General features: G+C 36.5%; 1 protein-coding gene across 4 annotated transcripts in view; it reads left to right on the forward strand.

Moving 5' to 3' along the window:
• Positions 1-21896, forward strand: part of NBAS (NBAS subunit of NRZ tethering complex) — a 214384-nt gene that overhangs the window by 149148 nt on the left and 43340 nt on the right. For all 4 annotated transcript variants that reach the window (XM_076332759.1, XM_076332760.1, XM_076332757.1 and 1 more), the window contains 4 exons: positions 7051-7269; positions 7521-7723; positions 14229-14318; positions 16590-16785. In XM_076332759.1, coding sequence (XP_076188874.1) covers positions 7051-7269; positions 7521-7723; positions 14229-14318; positions 16590-16785 — 708 coding nt within the window. The remainder of the gene's footprint in view (positions 1-7050; positions 7270-7520; positions 7724-14228; positions 14319-16589; positions 16786-21896) is intronic.

The raw sequence follows: 21896 nt of genomic DNA on the forward strand, positions 1-21896 counted from the left end.
TGTCCCTTTCTACTCGCTCTTCTTTTTACTTTTTTTTTTTAAAAAAAACCAACAAACCAAACATGTTTTAGCATGAGACGCTCTATTTGTGTGTAATGTCACAATAATTACAGCATGGAGCATAGGTTGGTAAAGAAGAAAGGGCAGCTGGAGGTCTGATTTATTACAGAATCTTCCTCCTGGTCACATAGAGAAATAGTTTGTATTTACATTGTGTGAGGATGCTGTAGCTGCTAAGTGCGTTGTTGTTCCTTCTGTGCTACTAGTAAACAGATGTCTGAGAGGAAAGAGGTAGTATTGAAAATTGAAGGATAATTAACTTTCTGATGAGTTGGGCCAGCAGTGACTGAATGGAAAGGTGGATGAGTGAGCAGTGCTCGACTGGGCAAAGGAGTCGGGAGAATGTCTAAACTGGAGAAACGGATGGGGCGTTTGCACTAGTGAAAGAGCAACTAACATGCTGACATGTAGCTTAGGGTGTGACGAGGTTTTAGGTGCTCTTAGCTCTAAGAGCTCAGAGATTCTTTCCTCCCATGTTTACTGCAATCAGTAGAAATGAGTTACCTCCTGGAAGATGAGATTCAGTTCCCCAGCCTTAAGGGTTCAGAGAAGTGGCAACATTGCATGGTGGGAACTGTGTGAGCAGAGATGCATCCTAGTGGGACTTAAGAAATCATAGACCCAAAGTAACATGGTTAATAGACTGGATATTCTGTATGAGACAGATCACACTGCTTCCCAAAATTTAGTATTTTTTGACCTGCAGCATATCCTATAGGAGATGTTTTACAGTTTTTGAGGGGTTAAGGGTGACTTGTGAATCCAGAGTAATCCTTGATTGCTCTAATGGCTAATTATTCAGTTTATTTTTTAAAAATGCCTTTCTTTGCTAAACTGAATTTATCTAGTTTTGAGACAAAACAGATCTTTTGTCTGCTATACTAAAGAGGTAGTCATCAAAGTTTGCTTCCACAGTCAGACATTCAGCGGGTGCCACTTAAACTTGACTTTAAGCTGAATGGATTTGACCTTGGGAAGTTTTCTGCTCTTCTTTTTGTGTGGTGTTTTGTTTTTTGTTTTTTTTGACAGGGGGGTGTTTGTTTTATCACAAGTTTTCTTTGGATCCAGTGTATCAGCATCCGTCTTCAATTGAAGAAGGTAGAGATTGATGCAATGTTCCTGTTGTGTTTGTGGTAAATGAAATAGGTGAAGTCCTTTACTCTTCATCAGTACCCTCCTCACACATTGAAGGACTGAAGTATTGATCCTTAGACCACAGCAGCTCACTGCTGCAAGCAGTGAGAGGGTTCCTGCTTGTGTCACTTCTATTCAGAAATGCTTTTAATTCTAAATAACTATTCAAATTTTTCTGACTAAATAATAATTCAGTCCGCCTCCGGAGTGGTAAGCGTAGGCTATTTGCACGTATGGAACAGATTTCTCCCTAAAAGGGAGATACTCCAAATATTCAGTGGAACTACTGCTTATATTTTTGCATGCATTTTGAGTCTGTCATCTTTTCTTCCAGCAGCTCTATTTACTTTTAAATAATGCTGACTTCATAGATTCTTAATTTTAGTAATGATCATATCAACTTTTTTATCTTGTTGATTTCCTGTATATTCCCCTTTGTGTGATCTGTTTGAAGCATTTTAGGTAATTTGGGGATTTTTTAATTTCTTTGTTGCCAGCATTTTGTTCGTTGTGCTAGGTAGTCAGTTATGTCTTCAAAGAACCATCTGTTTCAGAGCTCATAGGTCATTGCCCTGATGTTTGCTGATTAACAGTACATTGGGAAAAAAAAAAGCCCACAACTGAAAACAATTACTTTTTTAGTTGCTGTGTTTTCATTGTTGAATACACACTACAAATGGGGATGGGCACAATATGTTGATTAGGAAGAAAAGACTACAGTTTTAGACAGCAAAAGTAGAATAAAAGGTATCATCAGTTAGGTTTTCTATAAAGAAAGAGAAATTGAAATTTTCTTTACACAGGCTCTTCCTTGCAGCCTTCCATAGGCTCGGCCACATTCATTCAAACTATGGCTGATGATATTTTTTGTTTATTATTCCATCCTTTATAATTTCTTTTGTAACTTCTGATGCAAAGGAAGAAATTTGCTTGCAACTTAATATTTTTAATTGAAAGGTTGACTCTTATTTTCTCTGAGTCAGTAATGCTTTTTTGACCATTTTCTTCTTGCTTAAGCAGGAATACGATGTCCACGTTTTGACCACAAACCAAATGAGTGTGGAATGGGAACCTGTTACGACTGGATATTAACTTGCATACTTTTTTCTTTCAATTTTAATGACTTTAAATGCCATTTTTAATAATTATGTAAAAAGCTCAGTTTTTTTTTTAAAAAAAAGCTCAAAGTAATGTTCAGTATCTTTTGTCTGGCTGAGTGACTTCTTAACACTGTATAAAATGCTAAGGAAAAAGACAAGGCATGACGTTGCTTGAAGATGTACAAGAAATGTGTTAATAGTGTTCTTACATAGCAGTTAAATCCAGTTGGCGGCCGGTCATGAGCGGTGTTCCCCAGGGCTCAGTTTTGGGGTCGGTCTTGTTCAATATCTTTATCAATGATCTGGATGAGGGGATCGAGTGCACCCTCAGTAAGTTTGCAGACGACACCAAGTTGGGCGGGAGTGTTGATCTGCTCGAGGGTAGGAAGGCTCTGCAGAGGGACCTGGACAGGCTGGATCGATGGGCCGAGGCCAACTGGATGAGGTTCAACAAGGCCAAGCGCCGGGTCCTGCACTTCGGCCACAACAACCCCATGCAGCGCTACAGGCTTGGGGAAGAGTGGCTGGAAAGCTGCCTGGTGGAAAAGGACCTGGGGGTGCTGGTTGACAGCCGGCTGAACATGAGCCGGCAGTGTGCCCAGGCGGCCAAGAAGGCCAATGGCATCCTGGCCTGTATCAGAAATAGTGTGGCCAGCAGGAGTAGGGAAGTGATCGTGCCCCTGTACTTGGCACTGGTGAGGCCGCACCTCGACTACTGTGTTCAGTTTTGGGCCCCTCACTCCAAGAAGGACGTTGAGGTGCTGGAATGTGTCCAGAGAAGGGCAGCGAGGCTGGTGAGGGGTCTGGAGAACAAGTCTTCTGAGGATCGGCTGAGGGAACTGGGGTTGTTTAGCCTGGAGAAAAGGAGGCTGAGGGGAGACCTCATCGCTCTCTACAACTACCTGAGAGGAGATTGTAGTGAGGTGGGTGTCGGTCTCTTCTCCCAAGGAACTAGCAATAGGACGAGAGGATATGGCCTCAAGTTGCACCAGGGGAGGTTTAGATTGGACGTGAGGAAAAATGTCTTTACTGAAAGAGTGGTGAAACATTGGACCAGGCTGCCCAGGGAAGTGGTTGAGTCCCCATCCCTGGAAGTATTTAAAAGACGTGTAGATGCGGTGCTTAGGGACATGGTTTAGTGGGCATGGTGGTGTTGGGTTGACGGTTGGACTCGATGATCTTAGAGGTCTTTTCCAACCTTAATGATTCTATGATTCTATGACTGCATTCCGATGTTACCTTTTGAATTACTTGGCTTCTTTTTATCACTTTTTATCACTGTGCTCCAGTTCAGTGGTTTGTCTTGTATGACCGTGTTTTCTTCATGGGTATCGACAGTACGTCTTTTTCTGATATCAGTACATTTTTAGATACTTTCTTGTGTCCTGCCATTAATACAGTTATTTTAATTAAATCTGCTTCAAGACTGCATAATAGGAAACTTCACAAATAATGTCTTTTCTTTAACTGGTTCCTTACATGCATTAGAACTTTTACACTGATCTCCAGACGAACTGTACTGGGTCTGGCAGGGATGGAGTTAACTTTCTTCATAGCATCCCCTATGGGGCTGTGCTTTGGATCTGTGACTAAAACAGTGTTGATAACACACCAGTGTTTTGGCTGTGGTTGAGCACTGCTTGCACAGTGTCAAGGCTTTCTCTTTTTCTCAACAACCCAGCCCTGAGTAGGCTGCAGGTAGCCAAAAAGTGGGGAGGGGACACAGCCAGGACAGCTGGCCTGGGCTGGCCAAAGGGGCGTTCTGTGCTATATAATGTCATGCTCAGCAGTAACAAGCAGGGGGTTGGAGGGTGTCTTCAGAAATGGTTGTTGCTTGGAAATTGTCTGGGCATTGGTCTGCTTGTGGGAGGTGGTGAGTCATTGCATTTGCATCACTTAGTTTTGGTTTGTTAATTTTTTTTTTTTCCCCTCTCCTTCATGTATTAAACTATCTTTATCTTGGTCCACAAATTCTCTTGCTTTTTCTCTTCTTTTTCTCTCCCCCCGTAGGAATTGGGAACCAGCTTTTATTGTTCTGTAACTGTTTAACCTACTTCTGAATTAACAAATGTAATTTGCTTTCCATTCTAGTATATCTGGTTGGCTTGTAGCTACATGACACTTGGTGACTGATCACTGGCACAGGTTGCGCAGAGAGGTTGTAGCGTCTCCCACATTGGAGATATTCAAAAGCCACCTGGACACAGTCCTACGCAACTGGCTCTAGGTGGCCCTGCTTGAGCAGGAGGTTTGGACCAGATGCCCTCCAGCGGTGCCTTCCAACCTCAACCATTCTGTGTTTCGATGATGCTGGGATCCCAAGTTCCTCTGGCTTTAAAAGGAGGGGAGTTGTTTCCATCATCTCAAAGTTGCATGCTAATCATTGGCAATAAGAATGGCAGGGTCATCATCTTCATGTGCAAGTGAATGTTACTTGTGCAATACTTCATTGAGAAATACTTACATATTCTGAAGGAAATGGGCTTCTGAGATGAGTTTTTTACCCTGAGGAGTGAAATCTGTTGAGCTGAATTTGTATGTGATGTTCCTTGATTTGAAAATGAAAGAAAACGGATTTTTAGGATTTTTCATTACACATAGCCTATAGAATTAAAAATCTTTTTAAACTGTAAAAGCTTTTTAAAAAGAAAATTTTACTTCACATGCAAACAAAGATTGAACTAGCCCCTAAGCTACTATTTTTATCACTGGGTATGATACCAAATCTCATTACTGAAGCTGACTAGAAATACGGAGGATAGCCATTCATGTTTTGGAATAAAATAATCAGAGAAATGATATATTGGTAGTGCTGCATTTTGGCACTATGCAAATATGAATCCCAAAATTAAAATAGTCTTGGGAAGAACCTGTATTCTTTTTTTTTTTTTTTTTAATGCTCTATTCTGTATATGTTTATGGCATCATGACTTCTAAACTGGCAGTATATTCACACTGTTCTCTAGGATATAACAGTTAGATGAAATACTTAAATTGTTTGCCTTTTGTGTCTCTCAATTGCATTTTGAACATTAGAATGTACAGTAGAAGGGAAAAATGAAATATGTAGCTGTTTTCATCTTTTATCAGGTTTACAAAATGGATATATAAATCCATCTGTGGTCATTAAATTTTAATGTGATATGAAGTGTATCATCTTTTCCCTGCTTATAGTAAAACCTGATATTGAGACCTTGTTCAAAGTAACAAAATCATACTTAATTTCTTTTGGTGGGAATGGAACTGAGTCGAGTTTGGAACTGAATGGTAAAATACCCTTTTTATTTACCCTGTTAATGCTGGCAAGTTTTCTTAGCTTTTACAATAGTGTCCACCCATTTTGCTTTCAGTATTAAAATTGTCCATTAGACCATTACTGTGGTTTTCAGCAACAGCACTAAAAAACAGGAGTAACCCCTACATCTTTCACTCTGTGGGGCTTTTTTTGGTGGGGATAATTTAAATATATAAGCTGTAAAACTTTCCACTAACTAATTCTTATCAAGCTTTCTGTGTCTTTACAAGTAGATACTTTAATTCATGATGTAAACATCAATTTGGCTTTCTTATGAAGAATGCTATAGCAGTTTAATTTTCCTCTTTATGCAGTAATTTAGGCTCTTTCCTATTCAATGTGTCACACGGTTTCAAGCTTTTTTTTCTATTTCCTCTGTGTTTCAACTTGAAAATTAAAATTATTTGTATGTCTTTGTCCAGTATTCCGGTAACTAAAACACCTGAGGTTAGAAGTACCTAATGCTGTGGGTTTAGGCAGAGGAGAGCCCCACGCGTTGGAACGTGTATTGCAAGCATCCTAAAAACTGTACTTGAAGTTGCAAACTAATAAATTATACATGAGTTTTAAAAATAATATTTCAGAATTTGTTTTGGATTTATAGCTGAAGCTGTGTCTTTCCTGACTTATAAGCACAACAGTTTGCTGCAAGTACTGTGTATAAAGGGTATTTCCATCCATATCTTTTTCCAACATACTCTTGGTTTCTGGAAACTTGAGAATCTGTGATTGCTGCCCAGGCTCTGTTCTGAAGTCCTAAATTCCATTCTGATGTACTGGAATGACCCTTTCATGCAAGATGGAGGGGTAGGGGAAAGCTTCATTCGGTGTATGTATGACTGTCTTTAAAAATTCAAACTCTATGAGAAGTGTAATGGGAAAAAAAACCCCAGACTTCTTTGTTTCAGTTTAATGGCTAGATACATCTAGTTGTACAGGTCTTTCAAAATAGTAACTTGCGGTTTTGTATAACTTGTGCTTTAAAGAGATTGATTTAAAAGTTGTAGACTTCCTACTGTTTTTTTGCTTACAATTATGGTCTTAGGGATATGTTTTAAACAGTGATGTAAACCTGACAAAACTAACCTTTTCAGCATTTGGGATTTTCAGTTAATCTTGTAAAACGATCCCCAGACATCTCTCAATGCAGAATTAAAAAACAAAGTTTATAAGGTGGTAGTCTACAAAAATCAATTATTATTAGGGAAAAGAAGTTTCATATGGTTTAAAATGAGCCAGATTCAACATCAATAAAAGGAAGGACAACAGAAGAAAGTAATAGAATACTGATCCTTTTTAAATAAATTACTAATAAGAAATAAAACTGTTTCTCATAAAATACTTCATTTAGTTTTTTGCTGTGCTGTACAACAGTGGAGCCACCTGACCTCTAGGCACTGCTGTAATACAAATAGTAGTGTACAGATGGTGAATGATTAAATATCGAGTAATCTTTTTCAGCTGCCAGTTGAAGCCAGGATAGAAGTGACTAAGAAGGCTACTAAGGCAGTCAAACATCTTTCTGAGAAATCACGAAAAAAGACTTCTGAGAATGACATGGAAGATGCTGAAAATCCATCTGTTGCTTATGAAGAAACTCTGAAACACTTGCAGCAATCTCTTGCTCATCTGGAAACACTCACTCATAGTTTTATCACTTCCTTGAAAAACAGCAAACAGGTAATGATTACTGATCAGATGCTTCTTTTGAGTGTTACCATGACTAGCAGTGATGGACATCAGTCTTCTGTCATATTTTATTAATGTTTTGTACCTTTGTTTTTGTTGACCTGGTTTTTGAAAATTCACTTCCATCAATCTTTCCTTTTTCGTACTATATGTTATATCTTGGTAGAAAGAAAGACTCTGAATGATACATCCCTGTAAATAAAGAGTACACTGATTTGTGTTCAAAAATTATCTGTTCACAGGATACACTACAGAAGTATGGCTATTTATATGATTTGTCAAGGTCAGAGAACGAAAAAATCCATGAACAAGCAGTAGCTATGTGTATAGATGGTCAACCCCTGGACATGATACAACAGTTGTTACAGGTGGCCGTTGGAGATCTAGGTCTTTCTCCCAAGGATATTGTCCAACATGCCATTAAAAAAATTGTATGTACATTAAGGTAAGTACACTGCCACAATTAAGCCCAAAAACCTTCTGGGTTTTTGGGTTTTGGTTTTTTTGTTTGTTGGTTGTTTTGTGTTGGGTTTTTTGTTTGATTGTTTTTTTTGTAGAGAGTACTTGTTTGCTTTCAACATCTGTATTTTGCAGAAAATTGAGCAGTAACAGGAAATGAGTTCTTGGATTGTTTATGCTCCTGTTTACCTATAATTTCATATTCAGATAAGACAGTTACATTTTTCTGAGTATGGGAAGCCTGGGCAATCTGAACAAAGCAAGCCACAGAACTCATTCTATTCGCTGGAGGGTGTGTTTCAGTTAAAAAACTTGTATTTACAATATTGTTCCTTTATGTGTGTGTGCACTTGTGAATTTTTGGCAAATTTACAATTGCACATAGTTCTTCCCACTTAAACAGAGTCAAAAGGCATGTTTGTTGGAAATGGTGGGTACAAAAAGAGCTTGTGCAGGTATTTGGGCAGTAGAGGCCTAGCAATGGCTGTTTCCACAACAGCTAGTCCTACAGGAAGAAGTACAGTTTCCATCTTTGGAATAACTTGCTGGGGTATTTCTGGGAGCTGTTTTTTGGGTTGGTTTGGTTTTGGTTTTTTTTTTTATTTGCAAGGTTTTGAAAAATGTGTTTGTCATTAAAATATAGGCTATACATTTTTCTTCTTTGTTCGCGTAAACAATGCTTCTTAGAGTTTTTGCTCCTCTTCTTCCATCTCCCTTTGTGTCACACCCTACCTCCAAATTAAACAGCAAGTGCTTTATGCTTCCTGCAGCACTTAAAAGCAACAGTAATACCCTAAAAAAACCTCTGACCTGCTAACTTCTTGAGAGAAACAGGTCTCTAATGTGAGGAAGGGGGTTGTTTTGCTCAACTTTTTCAGTGTTGTCATTGTTACTGTTTCTTGCTGTTATTAGTGCCATCGTACTGTGAGCAGTCCCACACACTGTACCAGAAGCAAGGCTTCATCTCCATCTTTTTCTAGGATTTGCTACCCCAAACCTCAGCAATTCTCTTCCATGTCATGACACAAATCAAATAACCAACCTGTTCATGCAACCCCAGCAAACTGGGGGTAACATCTCTTATTTTAAAATTATGGAGAAATAGGCTAGGAGAACAGAAAATGCAAAATAACTAGCTTCCACACAGTTTATACTTACACATCCCCGGATAATTCTGCTGAGATCTGGGCAAGACCTGGGTGATACAAAGGAACATGAAATACAGTTGATGCTGACCATCTTACTCTTGTTAACAGTGAGTTTAAAGTTTGCATTAACTTCAGTATGATGCTCTTTTAATTGAATATATTCTTTATAGTCTTGCTTCCAAATTACAGTTCTAACACTTGTGAGAAACAGCCTAAAACTACTGTAGTCATGGTGCATTTCCTCAGTACTAGTCATGTCTTGGGCAAGGGAGGAGAGAAGCGTCCTGCATTGAAGTCCTGCCTGTTTGGTTAGCTGCAGCCTCTCTACTTCATGTCTTATAGCCCAGAAGGGACATGGCTTTTCTTCACAAGTCTGAGGCTGAAACTGTTTTAGTTTGTCTGGCATTTGGGAGAATGTAGTCATCTCTGGGAATACAGAACTGTTAAAAATACCTGCTTATGGACAAGTTTACAGACATGGTGAGGATGTGGACACAGGTGAGGGAAAGCTAAGCGCACTATTTGAAAAGCCTTTCAGTGAAATAAGGTGCTTTTCCTTGATTTTGTTTGATGCTCAGCTTGCCACTTGTTAACACCCTCTGTTAAGGTGCAATACTTGCATTTCACGCTTGAACCACGACAATGGGCAAAGACTACAACTAAAGAAGTAGTCTTGCCTGTGTACCTGGAATGACAAACTACTATTCAATAAATGTAACATTTCAAGGGAAAACTCTTCAGGTTTATTTATTGGAGCTTTGTGTTATACAGTGTGGTTATTTTATACAATAGTTTTGAAAGAGATCATGTTGGAAAATTCCTTCTTTGACAATTAACCTTCAAAGTAGCAGTTGTAAGGTTATAACACTGAGCTTGGATTTTCTGTATCTATGGTGACACGGAACGTAATTAAGGTATTGTAACCATAAGTGAAACAAGTCTGTATGGATGTGCAAAATTATGGTAGTGTCAGTGATTTACCTGAAAGTTAAGCATCAATCCACCACTTCTGTGATTGAAAATATGCATCCTTTCTTTCAGTTTCATAACTACAACCCCCCTTCAAACACAGTAAAATATCTTTTGTTATTAGTATATTTACTGACTATTGCAGAAGAACCTTCTAGAAAGTATTGCTTTTATGAAAGATTAATTGACTCTTTTGCTTCATTTTTCAACAGCATACAATATCACAGGCTTAAAAACTCTTACACCTTCTGAGAAACAGACTTCTTGTTAAATATAACATACAGTTATTTGTACCCTAATATTGGGTACCTATATTGTAATTTCAAGAGCAGTATTGTCCAGTTCTGTTAACTACTTTTATCTCCCTTGACTCTTTAGTTCTGGCACACAAAACTCAAAGTAGAAACTCTTACATTGGTATGTATAAAATCTCTCCAGCAGAGCACGTTCGCATACTTTATACGACTTTATATGGAAACAGCTACTATAAATAAAAAACAGTTGCATCTTCAGTAGAAATTATGAACTTCTGAAAAAAACCCAAAAGATTTTGGTAATGCTGGTAGTCTGGTTAGATTTATCCAAGATTCAGTTTAAACCATTACCTAAGATCACTCACATGATATACGGGAGAGTTTCCGTGACGCATGACTGTAGGCATGTTCGTGGATGGTTAGCCAGGGAAGACAGTTTGTCTGTTGAAGACGTTATGGCCTCCTTCATTTGCAGCTCTTATCTTAGGTGTCCAGATGGATGCAGCATTTCATGAAATTTTGGAAGTATTCAGCAGGCAATGAGCAGGAAAGGTTTGGTGAAATTTTGACTTCTTGTTTAATGGCCAGTGTTTCATGAAGAAAGTAAAAGCAGCTTCATTAGACTGAGTAGCTAACTTAGAAGGAAAAAACAAAACAAAACAAACCCAGATTTTTTACTGTCTCATCTCACTTGAGCAGGGGTCATACAGAGTAATTTTGTAACTTGGATATCATAATTTCATGGTATTTCTGATGGAAACAATGGTTTGGCATTATGACTTTTTTCCCCAGCTTTGAATGATCACACCAACAATATATTATTTCTTATTTTCCTGATATTTAGAGGAAGCACAAACAGAAAGGGGAAAATAAGGCTGGAGAAATAAGATGATATCAAGTATTTTCAATGAATACCATAATTAGGTTAAAAGATTTAGATGAAGTTAATTTATTCTCCTGTCAAGCATTCTTCGTACTTTATTGTGTTTGAGAAACTTGGTTAAATATGCATCGCTTTTTCTGAAGCTGAACTGAAATCAAAATAAGCCTTTATCAGTGTAATTACACCAGGCTCATACGTAGGAGTTTTGAGGTGAACATTGAATCCTGTTCTGTTGTTTAAAACATGCATAAAATAGCATATAATCTGTGCGGAAGACTAATCCTTCATTAATTATATTTGTTTCTGTTAGTAGCTGCTTATTTTTAATCATTAATTATTAAGAAAAGAACAAGGCAACAATCTGTGGAAACTTGACACGATTATTTGTCTCATGAGCTGTAATTTCTTTTTAGTTTCTCTAACCATTAGGCAGTAAAGGCAATATTAAGTTTTAAAAAAATGCTAGCTTTCAGTCTTTCTAGATTTCTTTTTAAAATACTTTCTTATTCTAGCTAACTTTAACTTAACTGCTTAGATTCACCTTTTTTCTCCTTTCCTCCTGCTTAATAGAATAGTACCTGTTTGTGTAGGACAAACTCGAAGCTTTTTGTAAATGTTCATACATCTATTGTGCTTGAGAACTGGCTTCACAGACTTACTGTCTGAAACAGTGGTTTTCTGTTCTCAGAAATGCCCATTAACTTTTGGGTATATGTTTCTTTTGACCCGAGTTCGTTTTTTTGAGGTGCTCAGAGCCTGGTTGTAATAGGAGCTAAAGACTTTCATTTCTAATTAGAGAGATGAAGGGGTTTTGAAGAGCAAGTGCTAGAACTGTTCAGAACCAGTCTCCAAAATTGAGGCTACCCAAAATCTAAGGTTTGCTGGTCATTCTCCTTTGATACAAAGTTGCTTATGTACACTAAAGATAATTCAGGGTAAGTAGAGCCAGTAAGATCTCCATTTCTGTAGTCCATGTCCTATTCTTTTCTATTTCAGACAATCATCATTCTCTTCTTTAGTCTGTAAGCTTTATAAGTGTTCTTCTAGTTTTCTTTAGATATGCCATGTTAATGCCCTTTGATGTCTTTTTATTACTAACTTAATTGAAAAAACACAGAAAGCATAATAATACAGGAAAATTTAGATCTGGCCTGTAAACAGAACATTAATTAAGTGCCTTATATCTGTCTTCACTCTGGGAACATATCTTAAATTTTCTTAGCTTTTTTATTTTAAAACAAATTTGAAATCATCTCCTAATGCATGTAGCTGCTTGCGTAAAATGATGACTTTAATACTGCTGCTCTTTTTACCATTTCCACACTTCTGCAGTACTGGTGTAATCTAAATTTAATCTTTTTTTTTTTTCCTAACAGACCATTCAGTCCTGTTGTCTCCTTTTCTGTGAAAAATACACTTTCTCCACCCCCCCGACTGAAATTTTTTATGTGTGTTTTGGTGAAAATAGATTTTTATCTTTTGGACAGACATTATCTCTCTGGATATTTCTGTACTATATATTATAATTTGATAGTTTTCAAATATTCTGAAGAAGTTTAGGAAAATAGCTAGATTTAAACTTCACTCTTCTAAAATTTATTTAGCTGCCATATGATAGTATTGGTATTAAAAATGGCATTTCTTTGATAGTCATATGTAACAGTATTTTTTGAGAAAAAGGCCAGTGTTACGAGCTTTCTACTCCTACTTCAAATTTATGAGTGCAGTGTAGCAATATAAAATGCGTATACTAAGGTAAACTGAGTATATAAATGTTGCATTACATCATGCAACAAATTATCTTGCATCTGTTCTGAATGGAGTCACATGTTGTTTTTAAATCTAGTGTTGTTCACTGAAGTGCTGGTCACCTATTAAGATAAAAATAGAAAAGATGAAAGTTCTGAATGCGGTAAGACATTAAAGGTTGTAAAAATGCAGGTCCCTATGCCATATAGTATAATCATTTTTTAGGCAATATATTTATCTTTCTGAAGTAATAAATGACAAAATTATAAACACTCTCATAAATCTTGACAAAAAATTGAGAAAAATTGCAGTTACTTTTACACATTACAATCAGCTATACAGCGTATTTTGGCTTTAGACAGAACAGTCAGGGTAGTCTGGACATGTATTCATTTTTATTAAGAGATCAGCTGGGAAGAGGGTGACATTTTTAGTAGCAGAAGAGCTTTGATATGCTGATGAACTGTCGAGAAGATGCACTTTATCTCTGGGTTTTTGAATAATCTTTAGTAAACTAACTTTGGAACTATTTGCCTTTCTTTTTCTTTAATGCAGCATTGACAAACTCTTACGATAGGCAAAACTTGTTTTTTCTAGTTCATCCAGGTGTCATTGCCACTGCAGTGGTTTCCATGGAGAGACACTGTGTGCTTTATTGGAGTACCAGTGCAAAATCCCTCCCTCTTTCAGCACAAAGTCACATCTTAAGTTTGTTTTGCTGAAAATCTTAGCAGAAAATGCCACTTTCATTGCATTAGGAGTGATTTTTCTCCCCCCCCCCGCCCCCTTCAATATTTACTACCTTTTGACCTACGGAAGAACATTATTGTATAACTGGAACGACTGATGGGCAGCATGTTTAACTTTTTTCTATTCCTACACATGTATAGTGGATGTCATTTGATGGGTGGCTTAATCCTCCCCTTTCCCACATGCTGTTCTTGACCACGTGTTCCCTCCTTTTTAATTTTGTTGATTCTGGTAAGCATCAACCTGGTTGATACAACCGAAAATGAATCTTGGACGGGGTGGGAAAAGAAGTCTGCTGAATCAGCAGATAGGATTCTTTTGAATCAGGTTATAGTCAAGTTTGTTTAAACCAATAGTGAATACTGCAAGATGATACTTGAAAAGAAAAGATGGTGACATTTATGTGTAACCTTTAATCTGTTTAGTCAATATTGATGAGATCTTTAAGGTAATGAGATTACATGTGGATATTTTGCTGACCTAATCTGTGTTAGAAGTGCTAAATTTTAACTATTCTTTTTCTGTCAAATTTCACTTAAGTATTTTAGTATTTCTCTTTCCCACGTCTTTCTTGTTGCTCCTCGCATTACTTTGACATAAAAATAAAGGTACTAGTTAAGCAGGAAAAGTGGAAAATTGCTCTATTGTTGAACAATTCATGTAAATCCTACAGGTGGATAGAATTAGGTACGATATTAAAGACCATTTTTATGGTAATTTTATGTCTTCCCTTAACAGTGGAAATGGTGGCTCATCTACATCAGTGAAAGATCCACTTGGAATCCTAGAAGGCATCGTGTCTGCAGTGCATAAAAGTGTTGAGAAAGGGTAAGAACTTACTGTATGGATTCTTTGGTTAAGACTTTGAAAGACACTTCTCATGAAAGCGTTGAAGGTACGATTCTGAATACGGATGATTTTTCTTCATGGATATATATATAATGGGTTCGCACTTAATTTTCTAAGACTTTATTCTGGAACAGGCTATCATTTATGAGGTTCAAAATCTGAGTCCTGACAGAAGCCTTTACTTGATCATTTGGAAGAAAGCAAGTCACTGAACTGAAAATTCAGATAACTATGTATCACGGTGATTTGAGAAAATGTTTTTTCTGCTGTGACTACTACAGATTGTATATCTACCAGGAGTACTTCACTGCTTTTGTTTCAGTTTAGTAGATAAATTACAAATAATAATGACTCACTTTCAGATACCTGAATTTAGGGATCTAAATTTGTCAATATTTGTAGGGTATAGTGCAGAAACAATTTCACAAATGCTGTATAATGCTTCACCACATTTTTTTCTCCTCTTTTGGGGATGTCTTTATTTCAGGTCACATAATGGTCTGTATGTCTCACTGACATTTTCCATTGCATTTCTAGTAAAGACAAGGAAAAAAAACCGAACAGTTTTCTTTCCAGATGTACAAACTAAGAACTCATGTATGATAATAATAATAAAACCTCATACTCTCTGATAGCCAACAAAACCCATTACACTATTGTGTGGAGGCTTCTCCACTGACATTAAATTAGTTAAATTCTGGATACTGAAGTAGACTGAATTGATGTCAAAACTTAGAGTAAATCTCATTTGCAATATTATGAAGTGGAATGGGAGAGTCGGTACTATTTTATTCTGAGATGCACTTTCTGGAATCTTTTATTTGTATACTTCATCAGCATTTAACTGCTGAAACAATAAGCTGGAGCGAAAGTCATTGTGATTACAGGAGGTTGTTTACATTCATTTAAATACTTGTTCATATTTATCTCTCTAAACCTCAACTATTCAATTTACAAAATATAAATCTTTCCCTCAGGAAAACATATATAAACATCAGGTGTGAGCTCTACAAAACTCTTGAAATATTCCAGCAGGTCCTCTTAATTACCAAACTTTTAATTTACAGTTTGAATGCCAGCTGTTTGACAGAGGCATGTCTAATTTAGCTGAAGTTCTGAGCTAACAGCATAATTCAGACAATGTAAAGCCTAAGTAAAATTGAAATCCTTGTAATATGAAAACCTAAGCTGTCAATGTTTATTATTTCAGAGCTGCAAGACAGGTTAAATTAGTGTTTTCTGTCTGATATTATTTTCCTGTCTGCCTTGTTAAGACAAATAAGGGAACATTAGTTATAAATCACACTCCACCTGGAACCGCTTTCTTGATTTTTTTTTTTTTTAAAGGAAAAAAAATTAGCTTTAGTTTAAAATATTACTGAAAGATAGTAGAATAGCATTTACTGATTTGTTACATGCTAGTTTATAGCTTCTAAGGGGTATAACAGATTATTCTGTCTGCAACTGCTAGCTGGTTGGTTGAGTTTGTGGTAATCTGTGTACTGTAAATGCTTTCACACAGTTAGAATGTATTCAATATAATACACTTTTTGAATCAAATGATTTAATTAAGAGTTTTTCTAATTAGCCAAGTCAGGAAAACCCAAAACCTCAGTTTTTTTAACGTCTCTTTTTTTCTTTCTGGGGGCTATGGGCATTCTGTAATCATTATCATACTAGAATGTACAATAGTCAAGCTTGCTAGAGATGGTATAGAAAAAATAAGAAATGGCTAAAGCTACAATCAGGAGAAACTAATTTGTGTATTTGGAGCATAAAGAATGGATTTGTAAAGAAAGAGAATATAGGACAATATGAATAAACATCAGATATAAAAATGTCATACTTAAAATGCAAGGAGCCAAGCTGGTTTTCCATAAAGTCAGATGGGGTGGAAGTACAGGCATCAGTCAGGACCAGACACCATAAAAAGGCTTGGATTTTCAGGTGCTGAAATCCAGCACCGTTACGATACAATTGGCAGTCAAGGTAGTATGTGGGAGAATATGTAACTGTTTAGATGGATTTCTATGGTATTACACGGTTATTTGAAGTGCAAAAAAAGTTCTTACACCACTTAGCTTTAGGCACCTGATGTCCGAGGGCTAGTTTCTCTGCAGCCCCACAGAGGTGAGCTCTTCCATTTCCAGCGTTATGTATTTGTTATGTATTGAATGTACTTGTTAACAGCTTTGAAAATACATGTAGTACTTTCATTAGACTATTTAACACAGTATTGTTTAATTACAGGGAGAAAATAGTTTCTTCAGATGACCTTCTGGAGTGGTTGAGACCTTTCTGTAGTGATGACTCTTTAGCAGTGAAGCCTCGCATCAGAGTATTGCAAATTCTGGAGCAAGCCTTCCATCTCAGTGATGAGGATAGCAAGCTACTTGTGTACTTCAGGACGCAAGCTGTTCTCAGAGTTTGCTGGCCTGAAACAAAGGTATTAATATTGATTGCTATAAATGGTAGCGTAAGACTGGTTTTATACACGCATTAGATGATGAAATGCTGTTTTGCAATATATGGTTGTAATGCATTCTGTTGGTATGGGAACTAATCCTACCTTCCTTTTGAATCAGGTTTCTAATACATTATGATTCTTTGAAAAATGAAGTTATGTAAAGTTAATGGACTCCTCTGCTTTTGTTTGGGATCAGGAGTACATAATACCGAACTTGATTACACACTAATGATTTTCCTCCATGTCAAGCATTGACTTTGAAGTTTTTGTATATTCTTTCTTTTCAAATGGGAAGACTTAATTGATAGGGAATGCATTCGGTCGTGGTTAGTGTGCTGTTGTCTTTTAAGAGGCAGCACCTAACTACTGAAATACAGTAGTTGCTTAAAAACAGTTCATACCTTTAACTGCCCAAGTGATAATTTTAAGTCTTTTTCACTGTAAAGTCAGGAAATAAATAAGGTAAAATCACTGCTGAAAGAAGTTACTCTTAGCTATATTTATTTGTTTCCAACTAAGAGAGAGTGCTTCTCGTTCAAACTTTCAAGTCTAAACCAGATTAACTTTCCTTCTGAATTAAAGGATGACAAAATGCCTGACTTTCATTTTGTTAAGTATATGTAAAAGTTGATCTAAGACTAATAAGGATCATCTAGTAAATGTTCTCAGGAGTGAAGATGCTTGAGTTTGTCAAGTAGAATATTAAAAATTCCATATGTACAAAAAGGCTCTTGTTGGTTATTCATTAATATTTTAACTGCTTTATTTCATGACTCATTTTGGTGAAGTGCTTAATATCAACGTACGTATTTTTAGGGGTTCTACATTTCTAAGTACAATGAAAATATACGGAAGGCTTAACAGGAGGAAGTAGTCTTGTCTTTGAAGCTTGTGTCGTTTTGAAATCAGATGAGTATCACTTGCTGCATGTAGAATTGTTGAAAAGCGGAGTTACTTTTCATCCATTTTCTAAATGCCTTCCCCGGTGCCAAGACCTTATGGAACTAAAATAGAATATTTCTAATAGTTCCTCAAAAAAATCTGTGCACAAAACCATTTTATATTCATATAAAACAAAAGCAATATCTCAGTTTTGACTCACTGTGCTAAGATCATCCAAGGGAATAATCATAATAAAAATCTTGAAAGAAAAAGAAAATGCTTATCTCTTGCTGTCTTTAGAAATTACTTTTTCTCTTGCATTCACAATAATACCAGCGCTTAACTCCTCAACTGCTCTTCAGGTGTCTGTCTATGATTGGATTCTTCATCTTCCGTTCAGTCCTTTGTCAATATTTGTGTTGAAGCAGCCTGTGACCTGCTTTCCAATCCAAAAGCATTTCAAGTCTAAAAGAGTCAACCAGAGTATGTTTTAAGAATAAAGCTATGGATAGATAGTAGCTTTCAGCCATGTCTGTATAAGACAGAAAAAGAGCCTGTATTTGACAGAAACCTTGTGAGACTCATTACACTTATTTGAGAAATATATAAGATCAGATCACTTTTATTTTCTTCCATAATCTGGTGAGTCAAAATGTACGTAATTCTACGACATGAAACTCACATCCATTTGCTTATGTCTGGTGATGTTTTAGGAATTAACTGAATGCATTGCATATGCTGCTAGCTCACTTGTAGCTCACTGCTCACCAGGACCCCCAAGGCCTTCTCAGCAGAGGGTGAGGCTGTCCCCACCTGTGCTGTCCTGGGTGCAGCATGGCTGTTAAACCTTGTGCGATTCTTGTTGGTCCCATCTTCCAGCCTGTTTAGGTCTCTCCACATAATCCATTAATAATTCCTGTTTCCTGAAGTGATGGATTTTTAGAATACTCGTAGTTTCGAGCAGGAAAACATACCAGTTACAAGAGTCCTGTTGGAACATATTTTAAAATTATTCTAATTTTCATGTCAGTTCAAGCTAAATGGGGTAGATGAGAACCCTTTATATTCTTTTTTTGTTTGTTTGTTTTCCATATTTTGTGCTATGTAACTAATGTGTGATTTAGACAGAAGAATCACATTGGTTTGTCTGTTAGGTAGCAGTCATTGAAATTCAGAGTTCTTCACAAATGTCCAAGAAAACAAATGAGTGATCCATTACTTAGAGTATTTTCTTTTTTCTTTTTTTTTCTCTTCTAGTCAGCTGATGTCAAATGCTAGTCTACAAGTTGATATTAGAAAAAGCAAGTGGTGACCTTATTTGAGGATTGTTTGCTTATTTTGTGTACTAACAATCAGGGAAAATAGCATAATAAAATAGTATATTGAAAACTGTGTACATTTCACAATCCTTCATGTTATGTTAGTGAAACAAGAACACTGCAGAATTCAGTAGCTACATGACCGCTGAAAAGCGAAGAGAGAGATTTGTATATGAGCTTTTGGCAAAGCATTAATTAAGCAAGTTTCTCGTGCAAGTTAATGCTTCAGGTGCAAAGACCTTCAAAAGCAACCCCGTTCTACAGAAGGGGATGTTGAACCGCAATTTAAAAGTTTTATCAGGTTGCTGGGTAATCCTGGGTGAAGCAGGGTCAAAAAGTAGATATGAGGAATTACATCTTTCAGACGTGCTCAAACTGCTATGTTAGTCTGTCTGCCTTGTCCATAGGCATCAATTTCTCTAACATCAGTACACCTTTATTAATTTTGTCATCCTTTCTTATCCAGTGAAGTAGTAAAACCCTTGATCGTGGTTAAAAAAAAAAAAAGAGGGGTGTGTTTGGATCAAATACTATTTTTAGCTTGCAGAGGAATGCATTTAAAGGTTTGTTTTGGGTTTGTGGGTTTGTTTGTTTGGTTTTTTCTTAAATGAACTTTAAATTGTAAATATTTCAAAAATGTATTCATTATCTTACTTCCAGATTGTTTTATCCTTTCTTGCCTGACATTTCTTACATGCTTTTAGGGGATCCCTCTTTTCCTTTACCATTCATTGGTACAAAAAGGGACAGCAGATATTGTAAAGGGTGAATGTGGATTTCTATTGAGTAAAAATAAGTTTAATGATATTGCAGTGTTCAATTACCAGAAAATGCGTGAAAGCCACCCTCAGTGTGTCTGCTAATCCTCTTAGTCAGACTTTGCATACATCAAGGAGGGACTTAATATTTAATTATGCTCTAGGTGCTGTAAGTAGTGGTCCCACAAATCAATGTGCTGCTGGGAAACAGGCCAGCTCTTACAAAATTAAAAGTGTACTTTATGGAAGCAGCTACCTATCAAACAGTCAGAAACACAGCAATTTCCAGTTCTCTAATGATTAGTTAACACAATTAAAAATTCAGGGGTCCTCATTTTTCAAAGGCTTGAGAGTCTTTAATTCACATTCCAGTAGCATCCCACGCTACTGGAGGGAGGAGGCATGCGTTTTTTTAATCCCCTTGATGAATTTTATCTGAGCTCTTCAGGTTTTGTAATTTTCTAGTTAACTGGTGCATGAAAAATATGGGTCAAAATACTGACTTTTTTATATATAAAAAAATGTTGGAGGGGTGAGAAAAACATGGTTTAGAATGTTCATATAAAATGTTAGCTTTATCCATCTAAGATGGGAAATCCATTTGTTTTCATATAATATATAAAAATGCAGTCTGTAATGACTCACAGCACTAACATATGTAAGGTATCAACTGACAGGTTATGTGTGTGTACATAGTCGTTCAGTTCACTGACTCGTTACAAGGTGTAAGTTACAGTAATACGAGTTAGGGTTTTGCCCCAGGAAGTTGACAGCGGCACTGACAAAGCTTCTGTAGGTAAACCAAGGGTTAGCTTAAGATAAGAAGTTAATAATTGTGAAGCTTCTGTAAGACACACCTTGTCTTAAAAGGATTGTTTAATTATTATGCAAATGCAAAACGTAATTACTATTTGCATGCCACTTAAATGCAAATAGCTTTGTTATTTAGAGAAGGTAATCTCATTTAGCCTTTCCCCTCATATTGTTGTATTATGGTTTTTCATGATCTTGGGTATACAGAGCTGCTGAGGGCTAAGCATTTTTGAAAATTGGATGGGGATATCTAATATGAATTTAAGAATGTAACTTTAGGCACCTTTCTTATTTTGTCTGAGGTTTTTCCCCCTAAAGTTTAGCTTTGAAAAATTGCCAGATTAATTTGTATTTGTGTTGTGTACATTGCCCACACATTTGCCCTTCCTTATAGAGGCAATTTGTGTATGCCATATGCAAGTTTTATGTGTCTCAGCAACCTTAGTAATGTCTACATTAACATAATGACTTTAGGAGGACTTGGGTATGGCTGTCAAGCCTCCATTGCTCTTTTATCCCTCTTCCCCCAGTATATGAAAAATGTATATCTGTTTACATGGTGTTTCTTCATATGACTTCATAAAGAAAGGTCTCAATGGGAATAATTCAGTGTCCTGTGATTTTCAACTTTTTCCCATTGCCTGTAGTTGTGTCAGCTACATTTAAACCTAAGTACTTGGAAGGCAGAGTGAGATTTAAGAATTCCCAAGTCATTTTGCTGAAGTAATTTATCAGGTAACAATGACCTGTATTTAGCTTGATCTGGTAAAATATAGGTGAAGGAGCTGTATCTGTTTAATAGTCAGCCATCTTTATTTGTGAAATATGCTTAATTAGAAGAAAGATACGTGGTCCTATCAACTTTGAGTAAATTTGTTACAATGTTGTTTATAATTCTAGAGACATTGTTTCTCTACTGGTAATGCATAAAAATTAAGTTTAAGAAATTTAATTTAAGTTTTAATTAATATTTTGAAACACTAATTTCCATTCCTTGAAGATGCAATTTATCCATAGGAGAACATGTGAGATGTATTTTTTCTGGGAACATAAATTGTAGCGTGTATGATTAATTAAATACTTTAAGATGCAAATGAAATATTTTTGCATTAACTACACAAGTAGAATGGATAAGACAAAGTGGAGAGAAAAGCAGTATAGCTTGAGTGAGCACGACAGTTTCGAATGCGAGCCCTGGGTACTACGGTATCCTGTGGCTAGCAGCAGTTGCTTCAGAGGAAGATAAGAGTGCTCTGGAGTGGATTCATGGGGGATAATTCACTTTCTGTAATAGGTCTTTTGTAATGAAGGTATAAGT

Source organism: Aptenodytes patagonicus, chromosome 3, assembly GCF_965638725.1.
Source record: "Aptenodytes patagonicus chromosome 3, bAptPat1.pri.cur, whole genome shotgun sequence".
Taxonomy (NCBI): Eukaryota; Metazoa; Chordata; class Aves; order Sphenisciformes; family Spheniscidae; genus Aptenodytes; species Aptenodytes patagonicus.